Source organism: Phyllostomus hastatus, unplaced genomic scaffold, assembly GCF_019186645.2.
Source record: "Phyllostomus hastatus isolate PE091 unplaced genomic scaffold, TTU_PhHast_1.1 phas_contig_159, whole genome shotgun sequence".
Lineage (NCBI taxonomy): Eukaryota > Metazoa > Chordata > Mammalia > Chiroptera > Phyllostomidae > Phyllostomus > Phyllostomus hastatus.
Window position 1 is genome coordinate 23,169,908 of NW_025333640.1, and position 13,207 is coordinate 23,183,114.

Here is a 13,207-nt window from a genome sequence, read left to right on the forward strand (position 1 = left end):
CGGCCGGGACCGCCAGCCTTTGGTGGGGAACAGAATGGAAGAAGCCACTTCAAGGCTGGGAATAATGGAGAGGGAGCTGGGCGCTGGTCAGACCCGACTGGGCTCCTCCCAAAACGGTGGGCATCCAGAGGCAGCAGGCGGCTCGGGGCCCCCTGTAGAGAAGGTCTCCAGGGGCTGCAGTGTTAGTTTCAGTCACGTGGGTCTGAGACGCTGTCAGCCCAGACTTGGCCACGTTCAGGCAGTTTGCGTTTTCATATCAAAGCAGATTCACTAATTAAAATGGTTCAACTTTCCAGACTACTGAATTCCTGAACATCTCCAGCCTCTGTGTACGTATAGGAATTATTTATGCCTTCTCCTGCCCCTACTCCAACAGCCTTATTCCTCCTCATAAATCATTATATTCGAACTCTTCATTATTTTGGCTGCTTTTCAGAATTCAGTCCCATCTTTTAACACTCTTCTCAGAGTGTCGCTTAACTACAGTACTAAAAATTCTTGACATTTATAATACTTTCCATATCTCACTACTATAGCTTTAGTGTTAAAAAAAAAAACCTTCACTTGACTGCTTTAAATATCCTTTTAGATGAAAGCTCATCACAGTTCGTGCCATAAAGAACTGGAAAAGTTGGTGAGAATCTGTCTGCGGCTACCTTCCAGCAGGGACCCACACCTGCCCTGACATCAGGGCGAGGACCAAAGTGTCGGCATCACTGAGGTGCATCCACCCCCCACCCCGCCCTCCATCGCGGCCTTTCTCCAGAGGGTCCCTCGAAGCTCACGAAGGAAGCTGTCCCGGATCCCCGAGGGGAACGGGGCGTGTGGGCACTAATGCCAGACTGAGACCTGCTCTGTTCATGCTGGTCCCTCACGTCTCTGCCTACCCACACCTCTGCCCACCCACACCCTACCAGCTGAGAGACGCCAGGGCAGTGGCTAAGTCCAGGTTATGCCACTTACTGGCTGAGTAGGATCGGGCGAGTTGCTTTCCTTCTCTGTCCTTTAATGTCCTCATCTGTGAAACGCTCTCAGAGTCGCCGTAAGGATTAAATGTGTCGGCAGGTACAACACGCACAGGAACATCTTGATGAGTGGCAGCCACATGCCACAGTTCAGCTGCCACTGACTTCATATCCCTGCCCCAAGGGGGAACGCCCTGTTCAGCCTCCCAGCTCATCTGATTTCCCAGCCAACGCCGGCATTGCCCTTTGGCCGGTGCTGCTGTTTACGCTTCTCCCCCTCTACTCGACTGAGACTTCTGAGAGCTGAGCCCTACACCATGTGTCCGTCACGGCCCCAACACACTTCCTTGCCTGTGGTAGAAGCTAGCAAACATTTGCTGAATGAATGAGAGAAGAAACTGACCGGCGCCAGGTCTTCCCGTCACCCGATCTGGAGCTGGTTCATATGCCTTAGCTCCATCTTTCTGTTTCAAAGTCACTCCTCATTTTCCCCAAAAAGGGTTTTTGTGGCTCATTTATCTGGCCTGACCTATGAATTTAAGAAGTGCCGTCGCTAAAGCTCAGCTCGAATCTGAGATTCAAACCATCCTCACTGGGGAAGGTGGCAGAGCGGCCGGGAGGGTGGCGAGGCCCACGGGGAAGCCCTCGCGGAGGTCTGTCCTGCGGGCACCGGCCTGGCCTTCCGGCCTGTCCCAGAGCCCACCGGGCGGCACGCTCAGCTCGAAAGCAAGAAAACCGAAGTCGTGGTCGCTGCGTGGCAACCAGCTCTACGTACAGCGTCTCAGTTTCCTTTTCTGTAAAACGGGACTAACACTACCTCACCTCCCTCCCAGCACTGCAGAGCAGGGGAGGGACTCGGAAATACAAGTAGACACAACCTCTGGGATCCAGAAAGTGTTTGAGGGGAAATGAACAGCCTGGCCAGTGGTTCAGCCTCCGAGACAATGTGACGACAGGACCGCTGGCACAGGAAGTCCACCAGCTCTGGAGCGGCGGTCACGCAGATTCCTGCTTCTGTCGCAGAGTGAGTGAGGCGGCTCTGGCTGCGGGCGCCTCACCACGCCCCCCACCCGGGGCCCGGTGCACGTAAGCACCTTTTCAGGGGGCCAGGGGGGAGGGGAGTACAAATCCATGTCCAGGTGCTTTTTTGAAATGCTGCCCAGGGTCTGAAAAGCTGCAACAGCATTTTCCAGACTGACGCTGGAAAGATTACAGAAGGTAGGACAGACATCATTACACGCTCCTCTCCCTGTCAGCAGTGCTAGACAAGGCCCAGAGCACACAGATGCTAGAAACCCCAACCGTTGGCCTTTCACCAGGATTCTTAAGTATAAATTGTTCTGTGAAGCCCTGGCTGGCGTAGCTCAGTGGATTGAGCATGGGCTATGAACCAAAGCATCGCAGGTTCAATTCCCAGTCAGGGCACATGCCTGGGTTGCAGGCCATGGCCCACAGCAACTGCACATTGATGTTTCTCTCTCTTTCTCTCTATCTCCCTCCCTTCCCTCTCTGAAAATAAATAAATAAAATCTTTTTTTGAAAGGGGGACATTTCAGTGTACACCCTTTAAAAAATTAGTCAAAAAAAAATTGTTCTGTGTCCCTGAGAGAATGGAGCTTCTGGATTCGGCTCGTTTATCAGCAGTCACCTCTCACCCAGGGCCTCAGGAGCCACAAGGGCACAGGACTTGCTCTCTCCTGTGAGTCCGGATGTTTTTCAGGTGGAGGGGAGGGAGTCACTCTGCTAACCTGACGGAAGTTAGGAAGCAGATGTGGAAAGAGTCCATGCGAGGAAAGTCGTCTGGCCCGAGAGAAGCCCTGCAAGTCCAGGTCCCCAGAGCGCCACAGGCCCTCAGGAGCATCAGCCGCAGGTGGCTGACCTGACAACCTCCGTGGTGGGAACGAGCCCCCGCTGGGACCCCGCCTGGAAGCCAGGCCGTCAGGCAGGCAGTGACCCTGCCACCCTCCCCGGAACTGGGACCTCTCCTCAAGGAAAACCCCTGAAGTCAGTGAGGGCTGGGCCCTGTGACCAGGCAAGACAGTCTCAGGCACCTGGGCTGCGTGGCCTCACCTAACCACTCTGGGCCCCTGATGTCGGCTTCCTGATATGAAAATGAACCTAACAGTATCTTCCCTGCCCATTGTGCCAGGCTGTTTCAAAATAAAATTCGACAGTCTGGGAAAGCACTTTACAAATTGTAAAGTACAAGTGAAGACCAAGCCGGGGGTGCAATGTAAAAAAACTGACGTCACCTCCCACCTGGTGAACTGCAAAAATGGCCCTAATTCTTTGCAGCTTTTCCCCGCAAGATGTGGGGGTTTTGCTGCTTTCTCGAACCTGGGCAGGCCCAGGGACTTGCTTTCATCCACAGAAGGCAGCAGAATTGCAGGGCCTCCAAAGATTTTGTATGTTCCTGCTCTCACTCTGCAACCTGTGGCCATGGTGTCGACAAGCAGCGTTAACCCACTGGATGGGGAGAAACCCAGCCCCCCATCACCTGTCACCCTACCCAGCAGCCACTGATATGACTGGGGCCATCCCAGGCACCCAGCCACCGGCTAAGAGCAATACACGAGCCAAAATCAGCCGAGCCCGGCCCAGATCAGAACACCCAGGCAGCCACAGACTCCCGAGTCCTCACCAGTGGCTGTTTCTATGCCCCCGCCGGCGCAGTGGTCTGTCGTGCACAGAGGAGGACACGCCCCCTGTTCAGGAGAAGCACAGCTCACATACCCACTGTCCGGGTGGCTAGAGGAGCCACGTGGGCCTGCAGTCCCCCTTCCTGTAGAGATGCAGGGTTCCCGGCCTCCATGAACGGCCTGGCCTGCTCTCCTCCAGGGCCCCGGCTGGAAGCACCATGCCCCGCCCCCAGGCACCCCTACAAGGCCCACCTTGCCTGCAGAATCTGCCCTGCAGTGCCCCAGAGGGTCTTCACACCCAGAGTCCTACGGCCAGAGAGGACTTCAGGGGTGGAAAACAAATCCTTCATTTAAGAGTCAAGGCACCTGAGGCCCCATGAGGCAAAGTGACTAAGAACAAACAGCTACACAAAGGCAAGGTCAAGCCTTATGAGTCTTGGGGCCTCTTCAGCTTCCTTTAAGGGGGTAACCATTGACCCGGGTTACATTGCAGGCTCTCAAGCCGGTTGCTATCCCATGCCTTCGGCTCAGCACTGAGAGCCCCACTCTTACCAGTGGTCACCTGCCCCAAAGAAGCCTCACTGGCCTTGAGATGCGCAAACACTGGTGTAGCAGAGGGCACTTCCTGGTTTGCACTCACCAAGGCCAGAGCCATAGCTCAGAGGACAAGTGGCCATTCACTCTGTCCACGCTGAGCTTAAACGAAGCCAAGCAACACTGTGCACCCTCCCCTACCCAGGCCCTCCCCTCCCCTCCCCTGCCCCACAGGACCGTTCTCAGCTCCCCTGCTGAGCACCCTCCCCCCCCCACCCCCCCACCCCCGCACCTCACCAGGCCCAGGCAAACACCTCCTGCGTTCATGAAAAGTCTCCCAGGAATTTTAAGCTGAGCACACGCTTCACTTCTCCCAGTCCCAACGAGCAGGTCTTACTTTCTCGAACCCTAAAGCACGTGTATTTTGGGCCCAAGAGTCTAAAAACGTGAGGAAGAGAACGGACACCTTCCTCAGGGCAGAGCTGGCCCGGAAATGGCTCAGGCTGTGCACAGAACGCCTCCTTGTGACCCACGGGTGCCCAGTCCTTTCTTCCAGCCTGGCAGCCATGCACCCGTCACTCCGTCCCGGACACTCTCGGGACAACAGTGGCCGCCAGACCCTCCAAGTGAGGGCAGGCCGGGCAGGGCAGGGCACACCTTCCTGAGGCCTGTGCACACCCACAGGAGGCTCCTCGCTGTGGGGTTGAGAAGACACTGAATATTTAGATACTTTCAGAGCCCAGGAGCCCATGCAGCGTCTTTGAACCCAAGCCAGGAGGCAGGTGGGGAGACGTGCAGGGGAGAAACCCCTGCACCCCTACAAGGCTCACCTTTGGTGAGTGACTCCGGTGTCTCATCGGACACGTCCACGCGGAAGAGCAGGTATTTCTGGGCTTGTATGAGGAGTCCCGGGAAGTCTCTCTCCACAGATGCCAACTGTTCAATCTTGTTTTTCACAGACGCGAGGACCTGTCAGAAACAACATTAATGATGTGAGTGCTTGGAGCAGAATCCCACCTTCAGCTACCAGTGTATCTTTCAGGGACAGCCCCGCTTGCAGGGACTGTCAGATGAGGCATTCGCTCATTTTTAACTGGCGGGGTGTTTTGCTAGGGCACCCTCGAAACATCAAACTAAATGAAGCTTTGCAGTTTGTCTAGAGTAATCCACACACAACTAGCGACATGGGATGAGAAAGGAGAGCAAATGAGTTAGAGGGGTTTTTGAAAACAACAGAGTACCTGGGGAAGCAGAGGAGGAGCCCCCCGGCTCACGGGCACCCCTGCAGTCAGTCCCCAGGGAAGGAGGGCGCAGGCGCCGCTCACGCACCTGGTAGAGGGAGCGGACGCTGGGCTGGAAGACCATGTTGGTGTTGAGCAGGAAGGAGCGCAGCAGCGGCTGGGGGTAGCTGGCCAGCTGCGTGATGATCCCGATGAGCAGCAGGTTGACGTGCAGGGAGTTCTCCAGCATGTTCTCCAGCTTGGACAGCACCACGCTGATGAAGGGGCCTGCGGGGGGTACACGGGGCGTCAGGGCTGGCCGGGCCCTGGGGCTGCAGCTCCCTCACCTCCGCCCCAGCAGGTGCCCATCAAACACAGACCCGGGAGTGGCGCCCCGTCTTCCCCTGCCCCGAACCAAACACGAAACAGACCGCCGCCGCCCAGAGGAAGCAGACAGACTTGCGGGGGAGCAGGTGCTTCGGCTCCAGGAGCCACTTGAACGCTTGGAAAATTATCACAGACCTGGACGGTTTAGTTTGTAAAATTAAAATATGATTTCCCTGTTTCTGTACTTCTTGGTGCTGCCAGTGCCCAAACCACGACACGCTCGGCTCAGTCTCCGGCGCACGGGGGCTCCACGCCCACAGCAGCTAGAAGCCATCAAAGGTCCGGGTGACAGAGACTCTCTGTGTTAGTGACGAGTGCCAAACGCACGAGCTGCGTCTAGCAAACAGTCACACTGTGAGCGGGACACTGTGTCTGTCCCCAGCAAGCACTGTGAGAAAGTTGTCTTGTCAAATGTCACCATGCGGGAGGGCAGGGAGGGACAGGCACTGGTGAGCGAGGCTGGGCTGTCATCTGAGTAACCCTGCGCAATTTGGGGACCCCACTTCAATTCTCAGGTGGGAGGAGGGGAGGGAAGGGACTTGGTCTGGGGAGAGAGAGTTTGATAGGTCACAGGTCCCCTAAAAAAGAAAATCCATACTTCATTTTTTTTTAAAAAAAAAAGGCAGTTCATAAACAAATTTAAGAAAAAATGAGCTTCAACTAATTTGGGTCACCAGAAAGTTAATATGGTTTATATTTGAGTTCATTGAAGACAAGGAAAAAACAATCAAGAAAGTTAATCTGGCATTAATAAAATTACTGGAAGATGTTTTCTGTTTTTACCATAAAAGTGGTCCATTAAGCAAATTAGTGAGGACCTTGCCTTTCCCCCAGTGGAGCCTGGATGAGTCACTGGGCCGTAGCGCATTTATAACGCAGCACGGACCCCTTGACGGGTAAATGTGCCTTATGAGGACGTCACCGACACCGACAGGAGTTCATCAGAAACACACTTCATCACAAGGTGCTTCGTTCGGAATCCTTGGTAATGAGACACGGAACACCAGATCCAAACTTCTCACCCAGGCCGGTGAGTAACAGGTAACGGCGACAGTCCTGTCTCCAGGAACACAAAGCATGTCTCTAAGGGGCCTCGAAACACAGGGAAGGCACAGCCTGTGCTGAACTTGGCCTGCACGTTCCCTTCCTTGGGATGGGGGTCCGAGCTCCTCCGTCACCCTCCGTGACACGGCAGGTCAATGCTCCAGGCACGGACGGCCTCTGGAGAGCCCCTGCTTGCAAACAACACGGCAGAGTTTGCCAAATGTATTCAGAAACTCTGGACTGGAACCCCAGTTTGAAAGCAACTCGACGGGGTTCCATCAAGAACTCCAGATATGTCACTAGTAACTCATCTTAAGGCATCACAGTGCAGTTCTAGCTCTCCAGGAAGATCCACGAGAAGGCTGCCGCCCTCACCCCGCACAACCCCAGACCCAGCCTCACCCCACCCCTCTCGCCCGCACCCCGGCACCATCCCAGACTGTACACGGCCTCAGCTGGCCACCCCACAGCGTGACAGCTGCTGCCCGTGCCGTGACCGGGGAGACCAGCTGTAGTCCATCACTTCTGCAAGGGCAGAAAGAAAGCCCAGTTTCACCCACACCTGTGGAGGGTGCCCTCACTGTCTCACCTGAATGACAGAATATTAGGTCGAGGCCAGAAGACTGTCATTATAACCCAATAATGGCATTAATTACAACTTCTTAGCCATGTGCAATAAGAAATATATATTAAACCCTTGAAAATTCCCATTTTATACTTAGTTGATTTCTACTACTTAAAAAAAAAAACTACTATATAGCAAAAAGCAGTTGCTGCCCTGGCTGGTGTGGTTCACTTGGTTGGGGCATCATCCCGTAGATTCACGGGTTCGATTCCCATCAGGGCATATGCCTGGGTTGTGGGTTTGGTTCCCAGTCGGGGTGTGTTCAAGAGGAAACTGATCTATGTCTCTCTCTCTCTCCTCAATGTTTCCCCACCCCCGCCCCTTTCCCCTCTCTCTAAAATTGATAAGCATGCTCTCGGATAAGGATTAAAAAAAAATAGCAGTTGCTAGGGAAACCGGTAAGCAGCTGAAAATCAGAAAACTCAGCTGCAATTCAGAAAGCCACAGGTGTGTCTGGGGAATGGAGGGTGGGTTCTTCCCTCTCATCTAGGAGGACAGATGAGCTTCACAGCCATAAAATATTTAATTTTTCAGAACTAAGACGCTCTCTCCACTGTCATCCTCCTCTAGGCCCCCCTCCCCGCCCGCACTTCCTGACTCAGGGTCGGAGCAACCACCGATTCTGCAGTCGGTGCTGCCCCTTGAAGCCGGCTGGAAACGGCTCCCGGGAGCGGCCCTTCACCTTCACCTCCACCCCCGCTGCCAGCACTGCCCAAGGTCATGGTCTCATCATCTCCTGCCTGGACTTCAACCATAGCTTTTCTATTTAAATAGAGATGGAAATGATTTTAATTTTTTTCCTTCAAACAGTATAGTAGTATACAATAAACCACCGGCCTCCACACTGGACGCAATTCTTCTTAACAGATTCCAGGGTATTCTTCCAGAAATGTTTTATATCTATAATTAAATAATAATTGAATTATTATTAAAAGGCATTTATTAATCACTTATGTGCCAGGCAATATGCTAGGCACTTAATCTTGTCTCAACTTAAATACTCACAACTCTGTGAAGTGTGTTCATTACTTTCCCCACTTAAAGGCGAGGCACCGGGCCAAGCGCACACACACAGCTGGTAACTGGAAGGCCCCCGTGTTAATTCAGGCCTCTCCTTCCGGTGCCTGTGCGCTCGCCCAGCACACGGCCGTGCCTCTCGGGAGCGTGAGACCATGCGTGTGTCTGTCTGTACCTCCTGGCATTTTTTTTAAATGATGACATTCTCCACGCACAGCTCTGCATCTTGCTCTTCCCGGAACAACGTATCCTGGAGACCGTCCCTCATGAGCACGTACAGAGCTCCTGCATTCATCTCAGGGCCAAAAAGTACCCAACGGCCGTGGGAGTTGATGTAGCAAAGCTGTCTCCTACTGGGAGCCAGCAGTGGTTTCCAGCCTTTTCCCGCTGTAAACGAGGCTGCAGCGAACATCTCTGAGTGTACATCTCGACACGTACGTGTGGAATGAAACTGTTCCTGGAAGCAGAATTCCCGGGCCCCAGCCGTGGGGCACTCTGGCCTCCTGCGCGAACTCTGGCCTCCTGCGAGAACTCTGGCAGGACGACCACTGTCCTGGCACCGCCCTGTCCCTCCCCAGTGTCCCCCCTGCCACCCCGAGCCTGGCCTTTTCCCACACGGACCCAGTCGCACGCCTGCACACCTCCTCCTGCCCACACGGCTGCGCCTGGCCAGAGCCTGTGCATCGCCAGTCTCATTTGTCTTCTGCCCGTGGTGTCCTCAGCCTGGACCATCGTTCTCAGGCACGTTCCCTGGCCCCATCCACTGTCCGTGTCCCTCCTCCGTGCAGCCTGCCCTGCGCCCCCACAGAACTGGGCATTCGGGGACTAATAATGCATCTCTCACTAGGAGAGCACAATTCTGTATTGCTATCTCCTGTAAAAGTCTGCAGACACCTCCATTTTTGTGTTTTTAGTACCTAGCCTAGAACCTACCAGCTAGAGGTTGCTAAGAAAATCAATTGGATCAATGAAACGGAATGCTTTGGTTTTGCCGGGAGGCAAACTCATCGCAGCGGAATCCGGGACCCCTGAGCAGGTGGGCGTGAAGCCTAAGGCCACAGAACGTGCTCGGAAGTTTCGAAGCTACAAGGTTCCCAGACGTGAAGAGTCAAGATGTCTCCTGAAGCTGTCTGTGTACAAGTTTCAAAGGGGAAAAAGGCAAGTGCGAGTGGAAATTACCTGCATGTATCAGGACACTCCCACAGTGTTGTTGGCTCTCAGGTGTATCATAGGCAAAGTACTAATGTTATTTAATAAAGTATTGTATTAGCTTTTTTTTTTTTGTCCCTAAGCTACACTTTGTTTCCTCGATTTCCATATCTCCCAGGGATGAAGTTCCTCTAATAAGAAAGCTGGCGCCTAGGGAAGGACGGTCATGAGCCAGGGGCCCTGAGGCTCCAGAGCACAGGGCAGACTTCAGGCAACACGGCCAGCTTCTGCCCCGGCCCTTCCACTGAGTTCTCCCCACCTCTCCTTCCCATGGCCTCCCCCCGCCCCACCCCCGACAACTGGGAAAATTGAGATTGTTTAATCCTTTTTACTTATGATTGACTGACTGATTGAATTTTAATTAAAACTCATTCGCACTGAAATGCTATCTCAACTAGAACCTCCAGCCTTTTAATTGTGGAATTAAAAGCTTCCTCCGGGTTTAAATAGATTTTTAGGCATCAGTAAATAGATGAATAAGTATTAGAGGAGGGCGGAATTGCTCCTTGAACTCACAGGGAGACTGGCTGGGCCAGAAGGCAGTGTGATTTCCTTGACCTGGTTGACTTGGGGAGACACGAGCATGGTCTCTCCTGCCCCGGGAGGGACAGGCCTCAGCCGAGGCTGCTGGGGGCTGCCTGGGGTCATACTCACGATGCCCCAGTATGACATTCAGTCCTCACGGGGAGAAGCGAGGGTCAGAGACACTAAGGCCCCGTGGCTGAAAGTGCCAGACTGGGCCTGACTCCAAGGCCGGTGTCTGTCCGTCTGGGATGCCAGCTCCTTGAGGGACCTCCCCGTGCTCCCTAAACACCATTCGGGGGCCCCACCCACCCACCCCTGAGCTCGATGAAGTCTACTCTGTGCCAGGCCCCTCGGCATCACGATCTTCAGACTCAGATTTTGCTGGCCGATATTTCGCGCCATTCTGTATCTCCACCCCATCCCAACACCCTCGTCTGACCTCCGGCCCCGTTCCCTGGCCTCCACCAGGATGCGTGCCTGCTCTGAGGGGTGTATCACCCGTACTTTAGTAGAGTTACGCGTTCACGGGTCTGCCGTACATATTTGTGGATGAAGATTTTGCGATGATCTGAAATGAGCTCCCGGGCAAAGGCCCGACTAACCCAGTGGCCTCCGATGTGTTCGCAGCAAGAACACCAGTGCCTCCCTGAGCTCCGGTGGCTGGCCGGGTGCTGGGGATACAGCCGAGAGCAAGCCAGCACCTGGGCACACCTTCTAATGGGGGGGATGTACTTTAAAAATTCACGTAAAATAAATGCCAAGGAGAGCCCTGGCCGGCATAGCTCAGTGGATTGAGTGGGGGCTGCAAACCAAAGGGTCGCTGGTTCAGTTCCCAGTCAGGGCACATGCCTGGGTTGCAGGCCAGATCCCCAGTGGGGGCCACACGAGAGGCAACCACACATTGATGTTTCTCTCTCTCTCTCTCCCTCCCTCCTTTCCCATCTCTAAAAATAAATAAAATCTTTTTTAAAAAAATAAAATAAATGCCAAGAAGGAAAATAAATTAGACTAAAGGAAAGGAAGCTATTAAACAAGGAGCCTGGTTTTCTGGTGTGGTTTCATCAGACCTATCACTTTATCACAGGCAAGGCAAGGGAAGTTACCCAGCAGTGAAATTCAACCTCTAACTTGCTGGTGGGGAAAAGCCACCACCACTGCCAAGAATGACAAAACAAAATAAAAATAAAATCACTCCACTCTTTACGAGAATACTTTCACGCCTCTGCCGGGTAAACGGCTAACGCTCCTTACCTCCACCTACCTTACTCTCCCGCTGTCAGAGGCACAAGCACTTTCAAAAGCAGAAAGCACAAAGCAAGCTAAGACGGTCACCTGTGAACGGGATGCTCTGAGTCCTCGCGGGGCGGTGACTGGCAAAGTCAGTCTCCTCTCTCACCCCGAAGGGGGACGGCACGGCCTCTGCGGCAGGGGCGTCCGCTATAAAAGAGTCGAAGTCCTCCTCCTCCTCCTCCTCTTCCAGCTCCCTCTTTCCCTCCTCCTCCTCCTCCTCCTCTTCGCCCCTGCGGTCTTCCTTCCCCTCTTGCTCATTCGTGAGGAGCAAGGGATCAGGTGGAGACAAGTTCTGTCCCATCAAGCCCTCAGTGCCAGAATCCAGTTCCTTAATGATTTGGTCGTACTGGGCAATGAAATCTTCACCCTCGGGGTCCACCACCATCAGGTCTGAATGGTGCCCTGCCTCGGAGACAGGGGGTGCTGGCTCTGCGTGTGGTTCTGGGGCTCCTTCGGGACACCGCTCCCACCGTGGCTCCTGGGACACGCTCGGAAACATGTCTGAGCCGTCCCTGTCCGGCTCTTCCTCTGAATCTGTTTGGGGCTGAGGGCTGGGCAGGGGACCGTTGTTCAGCGGGGGGCTCTGGACCTCGGTCCGGCCTTGGGCCGGGGGCCCCGCCGGCTCCTCCTGTGAACCCGTGGCGTCCTCAGAGTCCTTCTCCGCACACAGCCGGTACACCATCACGTCGTCCTGAAAGTCCGACTCTTCGATGTAGGTCCCTTTGAAGCGGAGGATGGCGTTCTTCTTCATCTCCTGGATGTGTTTGGGGGGATCCGCCGGCATCGGCTGGCCAGAACCCTCCAGATCATCGTAGGGCCCGGGGGAGCCCACGTCCGCCCCCGAGGAGATCCCAGTGTCGTAGCTGTCGTCCCACTCCAGGTCCGTCTGGCTCTTGTCCTTCCTCGGAGCCACCAGCACGGCCCCCGTCTGCCTGGGGGGCTGCTGCGGGGGCCTGCCCGCGGGGGAGGTGGGGCTGGGAGCGCGGTCCTCTGCCAGAGTCTGCAGGAACATCTCCGCGTCGGGCGAGTCCCCGTCGTAGAGCGCGGACCAGGCGCGGCAGTCCCGCATGCACTGGAGGATGTTGGCGTGGGCCTCCCAGAGGTACTGCAGGTAGCTGATGTCCAGGGCTTTGCCGCACTCCACGATGCAGGCCGACGGAGGGGGTGTCTCAGGGAGCGGCTGCTCCAGGGGCCCTGCGGGGGGAGGCAGAGTCAGGTCAGAATGAACGCGCCCCTTCTGCCACTTCAGAGAGGGGCGGGGACCAAGGCAGCAGCTGGATGTGGCTCCGCGGGCTGCCGAGACCTCCTCCCACCAGCTATGTGGTTCTGGTCATTTCTGATTAAATGATTTCTGAACGGTAAAAGTGCATAGGTTTTCAGAAGGAAAGATAAGAACAGAAAGTCTACCCTCACAGGAGATACAGAACCGTGATGGCCGGTCGGATTCTGCTGCCTCCGACAGAAAGCTGTGATTGGAGGGCGGCCTTAGGGAAATAAGACGTAACTAGGGCAACCTCAGGCAATACATCAAATCCAGTGCCTGCCACGGAGTAGGTAACACTTCCAAAGGTTTTCCTTCGACTCTGAAGTGGAAGGCCCGTGATCCATGAATCTGGGGAACGGGTCTTCTCTAGAAAACCTGGGGTTTTAAAAAAGCCTTCTTCTGCCTCCCTGAGAACCACTGGGAGGTTGATGAGAACCAAATGGTCTCTTAGGATAAAGTCCTATTCAAATGGTCTTTTTCGCCTAAGA

At 54.6% G+C, this 13,207-nt stretch overlaps 1 protein-coding gene across 4 annotated transcripts in view; it reads right to left on the reverse strand.

Annotated features, from left to right (window-relative positions):
* FHIP1A (FHF complex subunit HOOK interacting protein 1A) overlaps positions 1-13,207 on the reverse strand; it is a 194,196-nt gene that overhangs the window by 2,111 nt on the left and 178,878 nt on the right. For all 4 annotated transcript variants that reach the window (XM_045831715.1, XM_045831717.1, XM_045831716.1 and 1 more), the window contains 3 exons: positions 11,498-12,649; positions 5,468-5,646; positions 4,969-5,107 (listed from right to left, as the gene is read on the reverse strand). In XM_045831715.1, coding sequence (XP_045687671.1) covers positions 4,969-5,107; positions 5,468-5,646; positions 11,498-12,649 — 1,470 coding nt within the window. The remainder of the gene's footprint in view (positions 1-4,968; positions 5,108-5,467; positions 5,647-11,497; positions 12,650-13,207) is intronic.